This window comes from Carassius carassius, chromosome 16 (genome assembly GCF_963082965.1).
Source record: "Carassius carassius chromosome 16, fCarCar2.1, whole genome shotgun sequence".
Classification (NCBI taxonomy): domain Eukaryota; kingdom Metazoa; phylum Chordata; class Actinopteri; order Cypriniformes; family Cyprinidae; genus Carassius; species Carassius carassius.
Genome location: NC_081770.1, coordinates 20,005,817 through 20,029,885, shown reverse-complemented (window position 1 = coordinate 20,029,885; position 24,069 = coordinate 20,005,817). Strand labels below are relative to the sequence as shown.

Sequence of the window (24,069 nt, the reverse complement as noted above, 5' to 3'; positions counted from 1 at the left end):
AAGTTTATCTAGCTTGCCGTTTGAAGGATTCTTTATGATTTGTTAGATTAAAGGCAACCTTTTTTATTTTCATATCCACTTATTTTGAAAGTTTAATCCTTTTACCCATTTATTCACTAATATTGCTGATCGGTTCATTGAGCAGTCGTTTTATTTTTCTGTTGCAGTTTAATCTTATGTTCTTGTGGTTTGTGGCTTGTCTTAAGAAACAGAAAGTGTCTTCATTTCTAGGTTTTTAGCAGTAAGCAGTAATTTTCCATCGCAATATCTTGTATAACAATTCTGAGCATTGAAATATTAGCACAAAGAAATATTCAATAAGTTACATTACGTCATCTCTGCTTACGTACATTTTTGTTGGGTTCAGGTATCAGACAAACCACTGGTAATGGGTTTTGGTATTTGGCATCTGGGGTTAGATCTCATGTTCCTGGTTTGGAGACTTGATCTAATAATTTTGGCATGTCAGATGACATGATCTGACGAATCCATGGAAGATAGTGGGAAATATGTGTGTGTACTGTGCATTAGGACTGCCTATGCATAGGGCCCGGGATCTTGTGCAGCGCCCCTGTTCCTTAGTAGTTAACAGTAGTAAGTTAAATGTTAATGAATAATCACCTGTTCTTGAATAATTCCTTATGCAGCCAATAAGAAACAGTATTCTAAAGTGTTACCCACTTTTGTGATTATATCAGAAAGTGCACACTAGGGGCAGTCTTGATGGTTGTGAGAATATCATTATCTGCAATTTTTGCAATTTGTCATTTTTACGCCACTTTATCAGGTACAACCTTAACAAATAATCTGAAGTTTTTGTGGCATGGATTTAGCAAGGTGCTGGAAACATTGAAAGTCAGGAAGTCTGGTCTCTTGAAGATTGTTGCGTGATACAGTTGCTGCAGATTTATGAGCTGGGCATTCATATTAATCTGCCCTTTCTCCACATCCCAAAGGTACTCTTTTGAGATCTGGAGACTAGATGTCGTCACTGAAGTACACTGAACCTCTCGAGTATCAAGCATTTTTTTATGCACTGAAATCTCTCTGCCACCTTGATGGTCAAGATGTTTCACGATTTATTCAAGTGTCCTCATCTCTTGTGATGGTAGAGACTCTAAAATGTAACGTCTTTGTATGACTTTTCAAAATTGTTAAGAGTTTACTGGTCAGTTTGCTTGAACTAGCTGCTTGAGTAGCTTTAATTGTCTGTTTTGTTTCATATGCATGATTTTTATTCTCAAGGTGTTCATTTATTAGCATTAGCGTCTTTCTGATTAGACCCTGTTAAGTTACTTTTCTTTCCAGAGCAATCAATCTGATGTCTAGATTCAGGGTTGACTGTGCTATATTTAGCTGAAAGTGGTTATTCTGTAGAAAATTGTTCATTTTGTAATCTTGTGAATTCCATGCATTTTCTTTACAGTATTTTGTCTAGTTGGTATTGCAGGTGTATTGTTTTTTTTGTTGTTGTTTTTTTTACAGGTTAGTTCTAGCAGTGATACAGTGCACTTTGTGGCCAGCTGCACAAAAAAAAGTAGATTTTAGCAACCGAAAAATGACATTCTTATTAGACTTGTGTAAAAGGGTTACAAATAAGCCTTTATTTTAAACTTGCACATTTAATGATTGGTGTAAAACTGAACCAAACATAAATGATAGAACTTGCATTGAACCAGACAACTAAATGAGTTTATCCAGCTTGCCCTTCCATGTTTCATATCGCTGAGTAGGTGGTATCATGACATGAATCCATGCAAAGTAGTGGGAAATATGCGTGTACACTGTGAGGTAATCTGCATTTGTGTGGTTTTTGTAAAATGACACAATTCCCTGTGCAACACCTCCACAAACAAGTGGACCCCCAGAGTCTCCCTGTGGATTATATCAGTTGATTATTAATATATCACAATACACTGATACTAATAATAATTTGTGTGTGGTGCAACTTGAAATACCCGTGATGGTCCAGTTTTTCCTTCATTGCACAGAGTGTCAGCCGTGCCACAGTTTTCAGAGTCTATCAGAGTCACGTTTGCTTCTTTGAGCACATTTGAAGGAGACGCACTCTGGTAATCTTGCCAGCCCCAACCCATGACCATGCAGTCCTTTGAGAATTGTTCATTCCCAGGCAAAGCGATAGTATTCACCGTTTTGTTTAAAACTGCAGGGGTTTTGAGCTGGAAGAGAAGATGCAAAGTTCCTGATTCAATCGATGACCACTACATTTCATTCAGTGTTTTTAAAGATAGGCTATTAAAAATGTTCCGCTGATCTTAAGTATATTTGGTAAATGTTAACAATTTCCTATCATACAATAATGTTTTTTAGGCAAACCAATGCATTTGTTTAATCTTATGCTATTACCTTTAGAAGCATGATGTCATCACCTTTCTTGTTCATATCGAATCCTGGATATGGAATGGGATCTACAGCTATCCCGCCAGGTAAGTGTTTGGTGTTATCGACTCCCAAATACACCACAAGATTACTAAAATAATAATAAATAAATTGTTATCGTAGAGGCCAGAGTAACAAAATGATTCATATATATTTACAAGAAAGACATGACTTTGGATGTTAAATGTCACTAATTTAAAATACTCAGATTTTCAGTAATATTATCAGTATGTCTGCCCTGATACCAGTGGATGAGAACAAAACTTGAACTGAATTAAACTGGATGATAACACTATTGGGGAAGTCGTGGCCTAATGGTTAGAGAGTCGGACTCGCAATCAAAGGGTTGTGAGTTCGAGTCTCGGGCTGGCAGGAATTGTAGGTGGGGGTAGTGCATGTACAGCTCTCTCTCCACCTTCAATACCAAGACTTAGGTGCCCTTGAGCAAGGCATCGAACCCCCAACTGCTCCCCGGGAGCCGCAGCATAAATGGCTGCCCACTGCTCCGGGTGTGTGCTCACAGTGTGTGTGTGTGTGTGTGTGCACTTCGGATGGGTTAAATGCAGAGCACGAATTCTGAGTGTGGGTCACCATACTTTGCTGAATGTCACTTCACTTTCACTATTGTTTTAAGTAGAGCTGCTGTATAGCGGAATCACATCTTGCAACATAAACCCTGTTATTAAACTAAGTTGAAAAAACATTGAAGTGATAGCTACCCTATAGCTGAATTACACTGGTTTCAAAATGTATCATCTTTACACTGAACTGAATAATAACACCATTGTCTTTTTAGAGCTGCTTGCAACTTAATTTGAATTGTTTTCATAACTGAGCTTTCCATATTTTATTCTGCTATTTTCGTGTTTATTACTGTAAAGCTGAAATGATCTGTCTTATATAAAGCGCTAAAGAAATGAATGTCACTTGACTTCAGAGTAGGTGTTTTTTTGTTCATACCGTTATAGACCATGAGTGCCCGCACTTAGTCAGTTTGTATACTCTTAATTTTTTTTTTTATTCTAAAATATGATAATTTCACCTACCTTTGTCTGCAGTGGGCGGCTGTCATCACATAATCCTCTTTTACCAAAAAACCACCACATGTTTGTTTTGTTACGCTGTCACGGATGTAGACCATGTAGGGTCGACTGTGTGGAACGGAGACTTTACCACCAACAATGCCGTCATGCATGGAAAAACCTAAAAAAGAGTTTAGTACTATTCAATAGCATATTCTGGGACATATTCTGTAAAAATAAATAAATGACCGCTGACACAATTACTTATAACTTTAGTTCCATTTTTAGAGAATTTAAGTTAATTAAAAAAAAAGGTAATTGCAGCAACTTTTTTTTGTTTTTGATTTTATTTTACAGGAGACTTACAGTTTAATTACTAATGTAGATGATGTAAATACCTGGGGCGCATGAAGGCAGCAGTAGCAGGCAAGTGATATGCCAACGGATGCTCATTGTAGACAGCTCAGTAACACTCAATGTGCACCACAGAGATGTTGGGCTCTGCTTTTATAGAGGGGCCCAAACCGGAAGATAATAGCAGAAGCTGTAGCATGCTCTGCATTCACATCAGTTGTACTGATCTGACATCATTTAAGTTAGAGACTGTTGAAGGAAGATTTGATCATTATCAGCTTTAGTTGTTTCGCAACTAACACTTTGGTGATAATATCAGAACTTGATAGTAACGAGAATCTCGTTATCTGTAATGTTTGCAGCTTCTGGTACCTTGACTACCATAGTTCATGGCCATTTTTGTTTTATGCGTAGTCACCACTTGATCCGGTTCATACTACAAACCCGAGAATGACCTGATTTCTTTGTGGCATGGATTTAGTAAGGGGTTTGAAATACTTTATTTTTAGAAAGTCTGGTGTCTGTTGACATGGTAGCGTGATACAGTTGCTGCAGATTTATATGAGCTGCACATTCATATCAATCTGCCCTTTCTCCACATCCCAAAGGTACTCTTTTGAGTTTTGGAGACTGTGGGAGTCGTCTGAGTACACTGAACCTCTCGAGTGTGCATGCATTTTTTTTATGCACTGAATGTTCTCTATGTTTCCTTGTTGCTCAAGATGTTTCACAACTTGTTTAAGTGTCTTCGTAAAGTATAAAATACAGTTTTATTTTTCAGACTGACGGGACATTGTGCATTTCCAATGTAGAGCTAACCTTTGATGAAATAACTTTATTTTCATTGCAAAGATGAAAGGCATGCATTTTCTTTTAGAATCACTTACTATTAGTTTGATGTGGGTAATGGCCAGATGTTCTGATATGCATGATGGAATATTTGGCAAACAGACCTTTTGTGTTGCTACAGTAGCTGCTTGAGTAGCATTAACTGACTATTTTGTTTAAATAGAATGGTTCTTCTTGTCAGTGTGTTCATTTAGCATTGACATCTTTCTAAGATCTTTTTGTAAGACCACATTTGATAGAGACCTGTCATGGTAATCTTGCCAGCCCCAACCCATGGCCATGCAGTCCTTTGAGGTTTCTTCATTCTCAAGTTTTGGCAAAGTGATAGCATTCACAGTTCTTTTCAAAGTTGCAATGGTTTTGAGCTAAAAGAGAAGTTGCAAAGTTCTTGCTTGAGGTAATAGCCCCTATATAACCCCTCTTCCCCAATTGTTCAATGCACTAAGTATAACCTTTCTGATAAAAGTATAAAATATAAGAATTTTGCCCACCTTCTTTAACAGTGGGTGGCTGTCTTTACAAAATACTTTTTTTTCCAAAAAAAAAAAAAAAACACCACATGCTTGTTTTTATACCTTGTCATGATTGTAGACCATGTAGGGTTGATTGCGTAAAACTGAGACTTTACCACCAACAGCAGATGTTTGGTTCTGCTTTTATAGAGACATTCAAGGGACCTAAACCCAGAAAGAGTTTCACTGATCTTACAGCATTTAAGTTAGAGACTGTTAAAAAGGAAAACACACTTAGCAGAATAATCCACCAGAAAATTTGACTATGACCTGGAAAACTGAGAATCTTCACAATCATATTTTATGCATCAAGTCACCATATTGATTTCAAAAGTAATTTGCATTGTAATGCGACTACTGGGATAAAACGGTACAGTTAAGATAAGTTACGTAAACTCAAGGACATTTATAAATATGCAAATAATATGTTCAGCAAATAACTGTGCTAGTGCAGAGTTTGCGTGATCATCCTTCAAGAATGCTTGTTTAAAAATAATTGTTCAGCTGCAGAGTTCATTGGGCCAGAGGTTTTGTAGCTCCTTGTAGAGTCCTCCAAAACAGGAAATCCATTTTCATGGCTTTCATTACACGTCTTTGATGGATGTAGTAAAATGCACATTCAACAGAAACACTGTTTTGAATATTTGGATATTAGCGATGCGGTCGCATAGTTCCTAAAGGCTGTAATGCTATATGCTTGCTTTAGCCATGCAAATACGCCAAGCAGTAGCACAGGAATGCCCATTAAGAGACTTCCTACGTCTAGACTGAGGTATGTTCTTCTCATACCTGAACCACAAGACGTTATTATAATTATTGTGAATGAAGCGCAACCAAGGTTTCTGAGAGAGAGAGGGATGGTGGGGAGTGGGTTGCATGCAGAAGACTGGGTTGTGAACAGTAATGGGTATTACAGGAGGAGGTTTGGAGAGGCCGAGCAGAAGGGGGGTGTCCAAAAGAACGTTTACCGGCAGACTGTCAGCTTTATTAGAACCAGGGGGTTGACTATGGGATGGTTAAGCAATTAGACGTCATGACAGAAGCAGGGAATGAAACGAGAGTTGTAAAAAGTCCATCAATCACTACACAAATCATGATTATTAGGAATAAAAGGAAATGACAAAGGTGTGTTTCCAAAGAAGAAGGTAGCACACTGCGAGGTCAGGATCTAGGATTGGGTTTGTGTAATACACTTAATCACCCACATCTTCTTTGAGGGATCTCAGTTGATATTTGTTGTTCCTAACTTCATATATGTTTTCCCTGCTATCTTGCATCGCCTTCAGCTCTAATCAGTATCTCTGCTCATGGTATCATCTACTCACACTGAGGACATGTCAAGTTATTTTGCAATTCTCAGAAGATCACCAGATAAAGCCTCCACCCGCAGTGTTACGTGCGTTAAATAGAATATGTGTGAGTACGTGGTTTTGTGCAAGTCTTTTGATACACAATACGTGTCTTTGACCCTTTGTATGGATCCCTGGAGCTGATCTCTGTCCCGGTTGAGACCAAAGAAGACAGGAATTAAGAAGGCAAGACGAGCATTGACAATGAGTTCCAGACGTGGTTAAAAATCTATTTGTCTGAGCACTAAAGTCTCCTTTTGCTGCTTCCCCAAAAGGACTTTTTAAGTTTATATGCCCCTTTACTACATTCATAAAATGGATCATGAACTTCTGTCCTAGAACAAAACAGAGGCCTTTATTTTAAGAGATGAGCCAAGGCAGTATTAAAAAAAAAAAGACAGCACAACTTGTGCACTATATTGCTATAGTGTGAGAAAAAAAGTTAAATATATTCCATTATTCATTGACATAGCTATTATATGGTTTATTTCGTCAATGAAAAGGGTGTTCGTTGATAAGCTTTTTCCCCATGACTAAAACGAGACTGACGAGATGACAATAAGGTCAGTAAACAGTATAACTCTTGACTGTCCACATGCAAAATTGTTGACGATTAAAAGTAGATACTAAAATATGTTTAAACTATACATTTTTTTCGTCGACCGCTGTACACGCTTCTACTATGTGTGCTTTCATCTGTGCGGTTGACAGATATCCAGTTTGAGTTAGCTTGAGCTCTATAGTTCCAATTCGCAAATCAGAGCTTCTCTGTTAAAAGGAGATATTTATTTATTTATATTTTGCAATCTGGCAACCATGTGCACACGCTCGCTATTCATCGTGGAAGCACCGACGTTTATTAGAAAGCACCGTCAAACTTACAAACAAGTAAGCTGAAGTTTCGTAATCTTTTCATCAACTAAAACTAAACTAAAATGCTCTGACATTTAGTCGACTTAAACTTTTCTAAAAAAAAAAAAAAAAAGAGGACAAGGTTGACTAAATATGATAACTAAAAAGTGCATTTGACACCAAGACTAAGATTAATTTAAAAATCTAAGACTTAATCAAAATGGTTGATAAAATGAACACTATTTAAGTCTATATATGGCACACATTTTATTGTTTTATCGTTTTGGTGGTGCATGATGAATGTCGCTATGATTTACGTTTTCGTATGTGTGTTTCCTCATAAGAAGAAGCCATTTAATTTGAACTTGTTTTCTCAAATGTTAACTTGGACTAGCGTGCATTCATTTTGGCTCTTTAACTTTAAGAAGAGATGAATTTTTGCCTAAACCCTCATCCTGTCTCAAATAACACCTGCTGTTACCGTGCATGTAGACCGAGTTCTCACGAGATGGATATGCAACATGGGAATACGCTCCCTGCCAACAAAATTATATCTGGTATTTTGATTGCGAATAAAACAGATGAGCATTTATTTTTAAATCTAAAAGCCAATGTACGTCTGACAGAAAGCAGAAGTGTTGTGCAGTTTGCTACATACCCACAGTGTGCTGACACTAGTCAACCCTACATTCATCCAGCACACAAGACCTTTGGTGTAACGCATACACCAGAGTTTGATATCCCTTTTCACTCGGTCAGACAGCCAATTAAGTGCCTTTTCAGGATTATAGAGTATTTCATGAACAGTGAAAGTGCCCTGAGTGCCCTTGACTTGTGGTTCAGGGTGACTGTAATTTGCATAAGTGCTGTGGTAAGCTGTGCAGTGAAAGTCACCAGAGCTACCACAAATAAAGCCAACACCATTGAGAAAAAATTATTTGGTATTGGTTCTGTTTCAAATCCTAATGCACTGCTTTAATACATTAAGCCATTATATGCACTGAAGACAAGGGATGAACAATGTATCGATACCATTTTATAAAAAAAAAAAAAACATTTTATCTGCATTTATTGTGCATGGTAATTTCTCTATTTTTTTTTACATCTAACGCTCACTTAAAGTTCACTATTAAAACAAATAATTTAATAACACTGTAAGATATTTGTTAGATGTTATCTAAATTATAAATCATTTAATATATACAAAATAGATCTAATATATAACAGAATTTTAAAATTTATTGTGCATGGTCAAATATCCTTTAAATGTCCTTAAAAATTCACTCAGTTACAGTTAGCTATTAAAACAATGATATTTAGTAACATTTAAATAAAATGTAGATAATATATAAAAATATAATTTAACATTTGTTTTAAAATACATAACTAAAATATTACAGCAAAAATATTTATTTATTAACTTATTATTAATATTTACTATTATTAATTATACTATTATTAATATACATACACATATATATATATATATACATATAATTTTATATATATATATATATATATATATATATATATATATATATATATATATATATATATATATATATACACACACAAAAATGCATTGATTCGCTTCAGGAGGACTTTGGGGGTCTGGGGTGTGTGAGACATTTTATTATGGATGGGTGATTTTTATTTAATTTCTTTTGGACTGGAGCACAGCAACACCTGCTGAGTGTCATTAAAAAGCTTTAAAGATCAAAGAAATGTTTTAATACAACTCTAATATTTAATATGAATATAACTCAATTTTTAATATAACTTTAATGTAACGTCTGAAAGAAGAAAGCCACAGTCACCTAGGATGACTTGAGGGTGAGTAATTTATGGACTTTTTTTTTTTTTTGTGGTGAACTAACCCTCTCTGTTAGCAGAATTGCACGTCCTTCATAGGGGAGACAATCCCAGAATGCATTGCAGCTCAGGAAAAAAAAAATCCAAGAGAAACTGATTTAAATAATACTTATTCATTAAATAAGAATTGAAAGGAAATTGCAAGAAAAATAGTGCAAAGTAACAAATAAATGACTATTTCATACAAGTCTTCCATCAGCTACACTTGTTGAGTGCTATTTTGTATGATGTACAGACTTCCTGCACATGTAAAGTGTTTCAAATCACTCACTTCCATTACTTATGAGACAGTAGGCAGCGAGGGAGCTCACTAGGTTGTGGAACGGCTATTAAGTTTATCCGGCAATCCGCCTGACAGTTCAGTCATACATACCGAACCAGAAAATAAGATTTTCCTTTTTGAAAAGGTTTTTTAGCGATACCTGGGATACATTCAGAAGCTATGACAGAGATGAAGCAATATGTGGGCTGCCAAAGCACACTTGGATGATTTTTAATGTTTTGTAAATTTTTATTGCTTTCCTCTGGACCATGACACACTTTCTCTTATTCACCGATCTGTCTTTCTCTCTTCCTCTCAGAGAGATAAGACATCCATCACAAACTGCGGTTGAAGGTCTGATGTTACAAAATGAGTACATCAAGTGCATTTTTATTAGCTCTGGCAAGGATCGAATGTGCAACTGTGCATGATCTCATGTCTTTAATAATGGCCCTGTAAACAGAGAACCTGCTTCATCTGGTTTTTCAAACTGCTACACCGGGTCCAAAATTAACAGTCACAAGCACCAAATGGAGTAAAAACTGGCTTTTGTGAGTTACTCGCCAATTGGCTGGTAGGAACTTTAAGGAAGTCAAACTGTAAGAATGATAGTCTGATCCTCGCTGCCCAAGTCATGTGAGCCAAAATAAGTTCTTTTACCTCACTGGAAAAATTTAATCTAGGAAGCCTATACTGTAAGTATCTTATGAGTAACCTTGTGGTTATATGCAGAATATTTTTTACATAAAAAAGAACAAATATAAATGTTGTATGTGTGTGTGTGCATATATATATATATATATATATATATATATATATATATAATATATAATATAATATTTTAATAAAAATACAGCATTATTATAAAATAATAATTTATGGCAGTATAAAAAAATACATTTTCTCAATTCCAATACACTTTCATGGTGAATTATAACTATTTTTAATTTCATGAACTTGTGGTAAATTTTTTTTTTTTACCTCATTGGTATTTCGTCACACACACACACAAAATGGTTAGTGGTTAGGTTTTTCATTGATCATGAGGTTGGATTACTAAATTCTCATGACATTGGCAGGAGTGGCAAAAATGTGTTAATATTTTATTTTAAGGTCTCCTTCTTACTCATGTTACATGAACTTACTATTATAATAACAATAAATGACATGCAAATAACCCTAATGCCAGCCATATAGTTAATTACATTTATTCATTTAGCTGACGCTTGCTATATATGTCAGAGGTCGCACGCCTCTGGAGCAATTAGGGGTTAAGTGTCTTGCTCAGGGACACATTGGTGTCTCACCGTGGATTCGAACCCGGGTCTCTCACACCAAAGGCATGTGACTTATCTATTGCGCAAACACCACCCACCCACCTAACAACGCCAATAATTAATTTTACTCAATATTTAAATATGTGACCCTTGACCACAAAACCAGTCTTAAGTGTCAATTTTTCAAAATTGGGATTTATACATCATCTGAAAGCTGAATAAATATGCTTTCCATTGATGTATGGTTTGTTATGATATGACCATATGTGTCTGAGATACAACTATTTGAAAATCTGGAATCTGAGGGTGCAAAAAAATCTAAATACTGAGAAAATTGCCTTTAAAGTTGTCCAAATGAATTCTTAGCAATGCTACTAATCAAAAATTAAGTTTTTATATATTTATGGTAGGAAATTTGAATAATATCTTCATGGAACAGGATCTTTACTTAATATCCTAATGATTTTAGGCATAAAAGAAAAATCTATAATTTTGACCCATGCAATGATTTTTTGGCTATTGCTGAAAATATACCCCAGCGACTTAGGACTGGTTTTGTGATCCAGGGTCACATATATTATTATGCTGTACTGTAACAGGGGCACTTTAAAATAAAGTGTAACCCAAAATTTCAGTGAAATTTCAAATCCATCAAATGTAAATAACGTTGAGATGTACGAAGCACAGCTCACACAGAAGTCAATTTTAAACCAAGCATGGCAAATTAGCAAAATTCCAGATCATTTATATTCCTATTTCACCTTTGAAAATTTACCGAAAGGTCTGCACCTTTACAAAAGTTGGACCGGCATCTGTTCCACTGCTTGCTTCAACTGAAACTAACAAGGATGGCATTGATCTAATCACTGTGAACATGTAGAATGTGTTTATGACCTGCATGCAAGTCCTCACTGTGGTTTAAGGCAAAGATGAGTGTTACATTCACTGGAAATGATGATGCTCAATAACAGAAACTCCTGGCTTTGCCAAAATGAAGCTTTTCTAGAAAGCCCTCGAGACCACAAACAGAGATCAACGACATGTTAGAGTGGAGAGGTATAAATTATGCAGAACACTTGGATGTTCTACTCTTCCGAATTTGATCCATAAAACATATGGTGTCTGCCCGCATCAAAGAAGGCCTTCATTTTAAAAATCAATCAAATGATGACCAAAATGACATATTGCAAAACAATTCTCAGTCAGAATCCCGAAGCCTATTGAATTAGCAAGACTCAAAGTCTCCAACAAGCCCCAACCTCTGCAAGGAGTCGCACACACTAACTAAGGGAATGTAAAAAACACAAAATAAAAAAACATCATCTCGTCTTCCTGCAGATGTTGTTCTTCTAGAAGGTGTGGGTTGATTAAAAGGACAGAGCTATGAGGAAGATGAGATAAGAGACAAACTGCCAAACTTTCAAGCATTGCACTTATGTTTCTACTTAATGCGATAGACATGGAGATGAAACACACTCATGTCAAAACCACAAGATAATGGCTCACAGTTCAAAGGCATTGTGCAACACGCATTCATTCCTGCGACAGACATACAGCAGCCTAAAACGAGCTCTCTTTTGAGTTCACCATCGTAATTTGTAGTTTCCCCCTTTTTGTGTAGTTTGTGAAGCATTGGATCATTATGAACCAGACTATGGAGAAAAAAGTGGAGATAGGACCTGAATTTATTGTAGGGTTGATTGAATCACTTATCTATTAACCAGACTGACTGTGGCCATGAGCTTGTAACTGGAGGCGTGAGAGTCAAGTGTTTTATTTTTAGAAAGTCTGCAAGGAGTCGCTGGCAATTATTTGGTAATGTAAGCCGATATTTTTAGACGGTTCTTTCATCATTGTTCGGACCAGGAGGGTAATCGTTTGTCCAGATGTGGTCTGGACCAAAAGAGTGTGATCGGTAAAGGATTTCTATGTATGGAGGATAAAGCTGTCGCTAGTTAAGCCAAGGCTGCTGTTCAGACAGCATACAGTAACCTATGACTCAAGCCCATCAAATGACACATATCGTAATATATGTTCAAATGCTGGGAACTTGCTGGATGAGACAAGCTAATAATGTCAAATCTGCTTGGGTTAAATTTCATTTTGATAACATAATGTCGTTGCGTTGTGCAAACCCTGTCCCAAACCAGCATTTCCTGTGACTTTCATACAGGAAAGGCAGATAACATACTAAGATTTTCATGAACAAATCTTAAAATTATTTAAAACAAGAAAGATTTACTTGAGAAATAAAATTGAGAAAATGAGACATTAGAGAATATATCTCAAGTTAAGTAGATTGGCATTTTTTCTTGTTCTAATTATAAATCTAATACACTCTAATTTTAAAAATAAAGGTTCTTTATTGGTTTGGATGGTTCCATGAAGAACTTGTAATGACCATGGAAGCTTTCCATTGGACAAAAGATTATTCATAGTGGAAAATGGTTCTCTAGATATTTAAAAGGTTTTTCACACAATTAAAAAATACAAATAAATAAATAATAAACGGCTCATTTTTGTTCATTTAATTTTTGGAACCTAAATCTTAGTTCATAGTGAGTACATAGTGGCCCCAAAAAAGCATTCAAGATTTCATGCGTCATATAGCACAATATCAAGCTATATTTTGAAGGTTTATCAAAATATCAGGCTAATTTTCTGGTTGTCAAACATTAGTGCAAGTTAGTTCTGAGAAAAACTTGAGTTTGGCACTTGATGTGAGCTTTTGTTGATGTGAGCTTTTGTTGGTGGAACGGCATTTAGAATAGTTCTCACTATTAACTAACTATTAACTATGACTTCTGTCTCAATAAACTACTAATTATTACTGCTTATTAATAGTTAGTAAGGTAGTTTTTAAGTTTAGGTGTTGGGAATAAGGATGTAGAATATAGTTATGTAGAATATGTGCTTTATAAGTACTACTAAACAGCCAATATGCTAGTAATATGCAAGTTAATAATGAGAATTAGTTACCATGGAAACATATATATATTTGTCAGAGAATCTTAATCACCTAAGAATAATCTATTCAATATATCAATATACTTTTCTCTTTTTTCATATTTTAATGTGGACTTCAGTTTCCCACAAGTATCTTCTCATTTGAAACAAACAAAACCATATTTATAATGGAGTATTTTACGTGGGAAATCCAGGGAACAGGTATTCTGGGTATTTGGACAGGAAGAGCAGATATTTAGGAATAAAACACGAATGAGTGGAACAATGAAGAATGGATAATAGTATTGTTGGGGGCGGAGGGGGGGTCAGGCGAAGCAGACAGTCTGCGTTGGTCATTAGAAGAAGGAGCGGATGGAGAAAACAGACTGAGGCCTTCAGTAGACAGTCCTCAAAGAGTCTGCTGATGGGAAGAACGCTATGTGCTTCAGTTCCTCGGCAGAGATCTCCCAATCACTTCCCTTAACCTTGTTATTGTCGTTACGACGGACGAAAACATGCTCTTATGTTTCACTTCATAATACATCAATCAAATCACACATCCTAGACTTTGGAATGCAGCGCGTGACGACGATGTGTTCTTAACAAATCACTTCATTTCAAAGCATTGACAGATAGACTACTTGGGAAGATCCTTGAAAAAAATAAAATAAATGAACAATTGACTTTTATGCCATATTCAAGAATGATTGTCTGTTTGGACCCTGACAAAGAAAAAAAAGACTATTTAACTTGGAACTGATTTTATTCTTTAGTCTGTATTATAGATCACTTTGGTAAGGAACTGTCTGCGAATGTAATGCTTTTAATATTGCTCTACACTTAAAAAGAAAAGCAATGTTTAAATTTGAAAAAAGACATGGTCACATATTGTTTATGGAAGCATAATTCAGTGTAACAATGTTGAGGCTAGACATCGGTCTGACAAGCCGTCACCATATGTAAGTGCTTCTGTATTCGATTTCAGTGGGTACTTCTTATTAATAACTTTCTGTCCAGTGCACCCAAACCTTTGACCAAAATAACAACTCTTGTCCCAATGGAAGGACAGTGGAGAATTCATTATTTTATACTGCACTTAAGAGACTTGTTGCCTCAGGCCTATAAAAGCATTTAGCATGATCCGAAAAAGTAAGGCCTGTTACCGAGGAGAGGTATGTATTTCATTGGTGTTATTGTTGTATTTTCCAATTTTTACTACGAAACTGTACCCCATGTTGTCATTAGATGATTCATACCACAGATGTTTGGAATTTCTGCGTCTCACTGGATTTTCATTCCCATGTTGATTGGGGACAATGGTATTAGATACACTGTGTCAACACATGAAGCGCCAAAACGTCCTGAGGCTGTCTACACTGGATGCGTCAAACCAAAGTTACAGAGCGCCAGATGTTTGGAAACTTCAGATATAGAGCAGGGCATCCGATTACATTCAGCGCTTTGAGAGCAATGCAGAACATCCAGTTTTAGGCTCCATCCGCATTAATCCAGAAACGTTCGAAAACTGCATTTTTGTTTCAAAACAATCTTCATCCACACGCGTTTTTATGTGCTTTCCCAAAGTATGAAAATTTTACAAAGTAACATATTTAACATCTTTAGCAACACTGTGAGTGAACAGCACATAACAGGCACGTATAAACATAGATGCATGAATAAATATGCATCATTGTTTTCAAATGCCTTCATTTTCGCTGTTCACGCTATCAATGCAAAAGATAATTTTCAAAATTCTCCATAAAAAAGCATGCCAATATAAATATATTAAAAATATGCATTTTCAAATTTGATGAATATGATGCTGGTATTGTAAATGTTGGTAAAGAAATTTGTGAAAAAGGTAAAAGGTTCAGCTTAAGCTAACATGATGGAATCCTTAAGAAGTCTCTATGAAGGCAATTTGAATGAAAATAGATAGAAAATAGAAAAATAAATAAAAATGTTAAAGTCAAAGTGTGAGAAAACGTCAGCAACCAAACAAACTTTTTCATACAGATAGTCATGTCTAAATTTAATCTACTGAATAATGAAATTACAAAATATTCTTTGCTAAAACAGGAACCAGCGTGTCTCTGGTGTATTCACATTTTGGTTTAGTCAGCATATTATGTGGATCAACAGCAGTCATTTGATCAAAAGGTTTCGAAACACTTTTTTCAAGGGGAAAATCTATCATGCTCGATCTTAACTCATCAGAAACCTCAGATGCTTTCATATCAGCATATCCTGTAATGATGATGCCGATAACTCAAAGGAAATGTGCTGTGTAGAAAACAAAAAACAGTTCAAAAAACTTTTGAGGAAGTTCAATTCTATTGGTACATTAGAATACACATATGTAAAATGTACACATTTATTTGATTCAGTACAATTTGGGATATAAATATGTCCTGACAAAACATATTTTATATTTATATCCATCAAAATGCACAGATAGGCCATCAATAGAGAAGAATTTTTGAGGGCAGATGGTGTAGTTACAACATCTACCAGCAGGGGTTAAAAGGAACTTGCTCACCAGTAAAACTTGACCCCTGGGGCAGAAAACTGTGCCTCATTCAAAAATGATGAATTGAATAAAAACAGACATATGTTAATGCTATTTGGGAATTTAACAGGGTGTAACTGTCTGGAAAGCAGTTCCAATATTTTTCAGGGCATGTTATAAAAATGGTCACGGAGGCTTTGGTTTGTACCCCCAACAGATACGAACTGCTATTCGGGTGAGTGAAACTATCTTTCATTTATACACATCTGAGAGTCAGTTGAAGCATTGGGGGGGGGGGGGGGCTGAAAAGTTGCCCGACTTTAGCATAGAAAGCCTTGTTTTGACATCTGTCTAAGGCCTGAGAAAAATGAGCTTGGCAAGACCACTGGAATCAAATGAAGAAGTAAAATAAACTTCTGAGGCGAATGTCCTGTCATTCTCAATTAAGTGCAAAGCATGTCATGTCACAATGGAAGATTATTCTGATCTGATTGACACCAGGCTGTTCGTTCGGGTTTATTTTGTGCAAGAGCCAGAACAGAGAGCAACAACACAGGCAGGTTTACTCACAGTTTAAAATGGTAAGTGTTTAGGAGTGTACCTCATTTGTGCACGGGACAAAATGGGATTATGGGATTATTAGAGCATGAAGTAGGATAGAAAAGTAATTTATTAATACCTTGGGGAAAATGTTGTTGATACAGCAGGACAAAAATACTAAATATAGTGAGAGGATAAAATAGAATAAAAAAAGTGTGCTGTTAATAATTTAGAAGTTAAATGTAATTATTAATTATTTCCTTTGTTGACGTTTTTACCTTTACTGAAATGTTAATATGAAAACATAAAATATTAATTTATTTTACAAATCCCAGTTTTACATAATTAAGTTACACATAAAAAAGTAAATGAATAGTTATTTACTTTGTTGAAGTACCTTTTTTCACTGAAACATTAATATGACATCAAAAAAGATTAATGTTATTTGGAAACCTGAATCTAACATTTTCATTAAGTTTTACATTAAAAACCTATTACTTCCTAAATTAAAAAGAAAATAAACTGTGCGATAAATCATTTAGAAATTAAATTAATACATTTTCAATTTACTGAAGTACCTAACTGTGCTGAAACATTAATATGAAAACAAAATATTTGATTTTTTTTATAAACCCACATTATTACTTTTTTAAATATAGTAATAATTATTTAGTTACATAAAAATTAATAGATTTGTAGAATAACAATATAGAATAGTGTGCAAAAATTATTTAAAATGAAATTCAATTTAATTACTTATTTAATTTGAAAAATTACCCAATTTTATTGAAACATTAATAAAAACATAAAATATTTTTAAAAAAAATTTATGTAATCCTCATACAAGTTATTCAGAAAACTCAATGGTGTGTAAAAAAAATTACATTAGGTTAAATTAAATATACAGTGTTCAACAAATAATTTCAAAATTAAATAAAATTATATTTAAAAAAACAATTGCAACTGAAAATGCTGTAAAAACTGTCACATAATGCCAGATTATTTATATCTATCTATCTATATATATCTATATATATATATCTATATATATATATATATAGATATATATATATATATATATATATATATATATATATATATATATATATATATATATTTGAATGGCTATCAGCAGAGAAAAGATGCTCTTTGTGTCATGGTGGTGTAGTTACAGCATCTGCATCTCAGAGGCTAACAGGACCAATCTTGGCAGCATTAATTGCTTAACTAAAAACCAACCTCTTTTTTCTAGCTTTACATATTTGTGTTGTGATTTCATTCAAGCGTTTCAAATGCTACCACAAAGAGAGATAATTGTGCTCGGGCTGATCGCCGAGATTTTCACGCATAAACCAGAATAACAATCATGAATCATGTATGCCAAGATGAAAGATTTTGGTTGAAGCGAGACTGGCCACCTTTGGGAATACATACAAGGCTCGAGGGCTTGTGTGTTCATTCCCCTTTCATCTTCTGAATGTGTCCTGCTCTGATAACAGCCTCTTCCAGACAAACAAGCACTGTATCTGGATATAATTAAGTGAAGACATGATGGGACAGGGACGCACTGATCATTTCAGCAGACGCAGAGGTCAGGGGATGCCTGAGAATGAATATCCTCCACACATGCGTTCATCATCTCCCTTAAGGACATTTATCAACATCCACACTTCCTCCTTTCTCCAGGGCCCGGTCAATATATCCCGACAACAGCCCAGCAGGCACTAGCAGCTGTGGCCCATCATTCATGCTTGATGGGGTACAAAATTTGGCACATTTTAACACCCAGAATGTACAAAGTCTGGTTTGTGTGGAAACACATTCTGACATGAAAAGAAGGTTAAAAAGGGTATTTGTGACCTTACAATTCTATTTTATTATTTTTCACAGTTTTTAATGTAAATCTTACAGTTTTGAGTTAACATTTGAATTGCGAGATGTAAACTTAGAATTTCAAGGTAAAGGTTGCTGTAAACTCAAATTCTGATGTTATTTCTGAGTGTATATCTCACAGTTTTGAGTTAACAATGTAACTGTAAGATATAAACTCAGAAATATATATATAAAAAAATAGTCTGAATGAAAAAATGTAAACTCAAATTATGAGACACAAACTTAAAACGGAGAGAAATAAATTTTTGTATTGTAAACTTGCAAAAAAAAGTTTAAAAAAATGGCCAAATTAGACTGAGATATAAACTCAAAACTGAAAAAAGGGCAAAATTTTGCATTATAAATTCGCAGTTCTCAAAAAGTCAGTCTAAATTGTTATATACAAACTCAGAACTGCAGGAAATAAAATGAAAATTGTGTTATAAACTCTATGACAAACTCAGAAATTCTGAGAAAAATGTAAAAAATATACACAAAGTAGAAAAATTATGCTAATATAGAATCTAAAATATGTTTATTTAAATTTAAATTCTGTTTACTTATGTGTTTTTTGTCCATCCATTTTTTATATATTTTCAGTATTGGAAATTGAAGATATGTTCTTCACTGTTTACAACATATATTTAGCATATTTTTGGAATGTATTTTGGAAAGAAATGTTTCTCGCATTACGGGTCTCATGATACCGTTTATGTTAACCACAAGAGTTCTCCAAAAGAAAGATGTATCGGCCTGAGGATCAGACTAACAAACCATCAAAGTCTCTGCGAGGAACTTTGTATCCAAAACCCACTTAGCAAGAGAGGCTATTGAGAAGTGACAGAAGTGTGTGTTTCAACTTCTGGACAACATACACACGTGCCCAGGTTGAACCCTAATCAGCTGGCTCTCCATGGAACCAAGTTCAAAGTTGAGCTTTATTTCCTGTGGAGTTCCCCTTGCATCCCAGTCTTGTCTGGATGAGAAAAGTAATGGCAGAAAGGGAAAATGGATATCACTATAATTCTCCAGCGCCTCAGGGATAAGGGGGACCTTAACCTTTTTAAACACCGGACAGGTGTTTTAGGGAATGATTTGGGCAGATTTCAATCAATCTTACCCGCTGGGCTGCCACACTAATTGCAAATGAGAAAATTTGGCGGGAAACAAATCATGCTGTTGACTGATTTTTTTGTTGTTGAAATGCTTTCAGCAGGTCCTACATAAATGAAAACCACATTTTTCAGGGATCGCAGCGTCCGCATTGAGCTTGAAGATTAGGAGACTTTTGAGAGTAAAGGTGCTGGAGGAACAACCAAATTTTGCATCATTGGCTCCTGCACAGCTTGAGTAAGTTTTGCCTGAGCTGCCGTATTGTGTCATTAGGAGCATTTTCAACAGGGCCAACTTGCCTGCGGCAAGTAACTCATGAGCTTTTCTGTGCAAAAGTCATTTTGTCTGTCTGGCATTTTTGTGTTGCTATATCATCAGCTTTAAACCATCTAAAAAACACTGTTCATTTTTAACTGCCAGACTTGTGCCTTGGCTTGATGTCAGTTCTATGACACCATAATCACAGTCCTCATAAAATAATGTAATTGTAATAAAGCATGCAATGGTGAACTTTTGAAAAAGAGAAACAGAAGTGACAATGTTTCCAGAATCATATAACTGCTGTAAAAAATAAAAGATTCGGGTAAATTAAGTCACAATAGGTAGGATCAAGCATGTTAATGATATTATTTATAATTACTAATTAATTTACTAGTATTGTTAATATAAGCACTAAATCAGCATATTAGAGCAATTTCTGAAAAATCAGGTGATACTTAAAACTGGAGTACTGATTCTGAAAATTCAGCTTTGACAGAAAAAAGTCATTTTAAAATACATTCAAATAAAAAATATATATTTTAAATTATAGTAATAATTAACAACATTACTGTATAATTAAAAAAAATAAATGCAGCTTTGGTAAGCATAAGAGACTTCTTTTGAAATCATTTTAAAAACTTTACCAAACTTTTGGCTGCGAGTGTGTAAATAGCATCACATGAAAGTGGAGGAAAGTATTAATAAACGCAGACCTTATGGCTTATGTGCATATTCAGAGCCGACCTTTATGAAGGATGATGTCATTTTTTGACTTTGAATGAGTTTGAACTTGTTTCTATTTAAATGGAAGCCAACAGGTTTATATGACTGAAATATTAAGACTGACAGTACGCTGTGCTCGGAGCATTCGTTCGACAAATGACATCATGTTGCAGTCACATTTTGAGCTTGTGCAAACCTATATTTTTTAGATATAGCTCACTGTGTAACTAAACATTATATGGGAGAATATTTCGAGCAACAGGCCAAAAAAATATTCTCTCACACAGAATTATAGTGATTGGAGTTTGGTTCTTGAAGTGGTGTGGGCACAGAATGAGTCACTTTGTGAATCTGTACCAAGCATGGAAAACTCCACTCGTACTGAGTTTGCTTGCGTGCCAGAAGGCTGGTGCAAGTCCCTGGTTTCTCTCAAACAATGGAAATTCTGGGCAACAAATAATTGTACTAAATACAATCAGAACAATCCTCATTTAATGCAGTAAACAGCATTGTTTTGAGCTTTCGCAATAGCTGACAAATGGATATGGACATGATGTTCTTTTCAACTTTTTAGGCTAAAGATGAAATTCTCAATAAATCTTATAAAGTTAAAAGTGGTGTGTTTGTAAGAAACAAATCCATCATTGTTTAAACTATTGCTTCTGCAAAAATATGAGTCCATAAGGAAGTGAAACGGCCATCCATGTTGTTCTCTCTCATTAAAATCCAACAACATTTATTGTTTGGAACCGTTTTGGATTGTTTTTGCTTAAATGGTGCTTGATCTGTGTATATTTCTCTCCAATGGAGGATTCACCTGGAAACAAGGGTTAAAAGTTATGAATGTCTTTAGTTTCTTCAAATCTGTTTAGATGAAAAAACAAACAAACTCATCTACATCTGAAATAGCCTTTATATTTTAAATATGCATTTGTTGTATTTATATATGCATAATAAACATTATACACACATATTTTATGTAAACAAAAACTTTTATTTTGGATGTGATTAATCTTGATTAATCATTTGACAGCACTGCATAAAACAAAAACTAGGTAGCAGAAATTGTCTTCACACTGAAATCATGCAATCAGTCTATCAAAAATATATCTTGCTCCAATAGAAAATAATGGGCTGAAACATCTGGTCTTGGTCTGCTTTTAAAACACCCTGAACTTCTGTCATTTTTTTACTTTTGCAAATGAAAAACATGACATATTTTCTGATAGACCTTTACTGATCCGATTGCATGTTTCCAGTGTGCGGACAATTTCAGCTACCTAATGACGTATTTATACCCAGATAACAGATTTCTGTACATTTTCAGTTCATCAAAACTTTGCTTGTGTAGTTCACAGTCAGATAGGAGGACAACTTTCTACTTGAAATTTCTGTTTAAAAAAGCTAAATATGAATATTTAATTTACATAATAGATTCATATTTTTAAAAAAAAGTAAAATAGCAGATACTTTTTTTCAGATTATTAAAATTACCAATTAAAACATGACTCAACTGGGTTTTGAAAATCCTTAATTTGAGTAGAATGAGTATGTGAATTGCTTTTAGTGATAAATAGGCTTTGAGTGTTTGTCTAGAGCTTGGATGTAATTGACCAGAGAGCCTGTTAGCCTACATTTAATGCTCATGCTGTGCTGTGTGAAGCTGTCTTAGCACGGGTTCAGAACGGTTCTCTCATTTAAGTAGGTCTATTCATCTCACTCGCTATTAAAGTTTAGAGCAGGGAGTGAGACAGTACAAAGCTTTTTGGACACTGGCCTTCCCCTTTTTCCATAGTGCTCGACCAGATGTTCAGTCACATCGCATCCAGCAAGCTACTTGTATTAACGTAAATGCAACCTGCACTTTATTAGCACAAATAAAGTCTTTATTTGGTGGAACAAAGATGCATTGTGGTTTATAGTGATGCACAATGTAGGCTACTACTTTTTTTTTTTTTTTTGCATGCCTGTTTATGCTTATGAAACTAATCTGATTAAAAAACTTCTGCTGATTATAAATAATACAGACAATGATGAGTGACACATATTTGATTTAAGGCTAGATGATTGCGTAACACAAAGGTGGACATCATAGCTTTGTGAAAACAGCAAGGACGCCATTGTGAAATAGCTTGATCTGTTTTTCTTCTAATTTTTGTTCGCTGCTATAATCACTGAGGGCTTTATTCTTTGATTTTGAGTTATGTTTATTGTAATAAACCAGTCATTGTTGGCCTATGCTCAATATTTTAAGTACTACCAGAACCTTGTAAGCACCTTATTTTTTATAATCAGTCTGCATGATCTCAACACACCTTTTCCTAGTTACATTGCTCAGTTCAAACGTTTAAAATCAAAAGTGATTATCAATATTTGCATAGAAATGTCTACAAATCATGATAAGGTCATTTTGGGGACCCCCCTTCGGCGACAAAGTGCAGTACAGCCTCCATGAAGCGACAACCCTGTGAGAGCAGCGACCGTCAGTGAGGCGAAATTGATCGCGTTTAGATAAAACAAGAAATACAGCACGTTAAATGTCCTGCTTTAACCCACCTCTATGACTTCTCCAGAAGATGAGAGTGTTTCCTGGAGGCTAATAGGCCCTGTGTCGGAGCTGTCCAAGAAACAATGCCGACTGATCTATTCGTCTGAGGGACGCGACGCGGATGTTTGCCTGTTTCAGGTGAACGGGGAATTCTTCGTGATGGACGCTCGCTGCGCTCATTCGGGTATGACCACGAATTATTTCACATTTTGTTTGCTTATATCGATGCTTAAGCGTTAAAACGGGCTGCAAAGCTAATTTAGCTAGCAGAGAGCTACAAACAGCGACAGAAATGGAATATGCTTCGTAGTTTTGTCCGTTCTACGATGTTTTGCGTCAATCTTTGCGCGCCGTCATTATCTCCATGGTAACCGTAGTTACCGCCTAAATGTAATTTAAAAGACAACGCGGTTCTGACTGTAAAACCATTTCAATATGTGATCTACTGCAAACTTTACGGACTGTCTCATTTTTGTTTAACGATGGAGTTAATAAGGATAATAATAATGGATGATAATAATGATGATTAGTATTTCCTTACGAAAATTCAATTTTACTAAAAAAAAAAAAAAAAAACTATAGTGAAACTATGGTAACTACAAATTTACCATGGTTTTACTACAATAACTATAAAACGGTGGTTACATAAATGTTAATCCGTCATCCAAAAAAAAATAAAAAACATGCTACACTTTTGCTATAATAAAACCATGGTTCATTTTCATGATGGTCGTGTTATCGATTTTAGTGGCGGCAAATAAGAAGTTACCACAGTGTTGTAGTAGTGCTGAAAAAAAACAGCATATGC

The 24,069-nt window shown here is 35.0% G+C and overlaps 2 protein-coding genes across 4 annotated transcripts in view; one reads left to right on the top strand and one right to left on the bottom strand.

Moving 5' to 3' along the window:
* Positions 1–1,576: 1,576 nt before the first annotated feature.
* On the bottom strand, positions 1,577–23,417 carry si:ch211-212d10.1 (mast cell protease 8). Of its 2 annotated transcripts, XM_059569468.1 has the most exons (6): positions 23,270–23,367; positions 3,821–4,025; positions 3,447–3,603; positions 2,368–2,491; positions 1,959–2,180; positions 1,577–1,875 (listed from the first exon to the last, which is right to left on the bottom strand). In XM_059569468.1, the coding sequence occupies exons 2-6, from the start codon at positions 3,873–3,875 to the stop codon at positions 1,684–1,686; spliced, it is 750 nt and encodes a 249-aa protein (XP_059425451.1). In that variant the 5' UTR covers positions 3,876–4,025; positions 23,270–23,367; the 3' UTR covers positions 1,577–1,683. The 2 variants fall into 2 exon arrangements, with proteins under 2 accessions (XP_059425451.1, XP_059425452.1); XM_059569469.1 differs by lacking the exon at positions 3,821–4,025 and having other exon boundaries at positions 23,270–23,417.
* Positions 23,129–24,069, top strand: part of si:ch211-212d10.2 (uncharacterized protein LOC557710 homolog) — a 28,368-nt gene continuing 27,427 nt past the window's right edge. The window contains exon 1 of one of the 2 annotated variants that reach the window (XM_059569471.1): positions 23,129–23,445. In XM_059569471.1, coding sequence (XP_059425454.1) covers positions 23,274–23,445 — 172 coding nt within the window. In that variant the 5' untranslated portion in view covers positions 23,129–23,273. The remainder of the gene's footprint in view (positions 23,446–24,069) is intronic. The other variant, XM_059569472.1, reaches the window with a different exon arrangement.

Coding starts and splice junctions, on each gene's coding strand:
- si:ch211-212d10.1 (XM_059569468.1), bottom strand. CDS start 3,875: ATGAGCATCCGTTGGCATATCACTTGCCTGCTACTGCTGCCTTCATGC. Junction 2,181..2,367: donor ATGACATCATGCTTCTAAAG/GTAATAGCATAA, acceptor CTTCTCTTCCAG/CTCAAAACCCCTGCAGTTTT. Junction 1,876..1,958: donor GAAAAACTGGACCATCACGG/GTATTTCAAGTT, acceptor TATAATCCACAG/GGAGACTCTGGGGGTCCACT.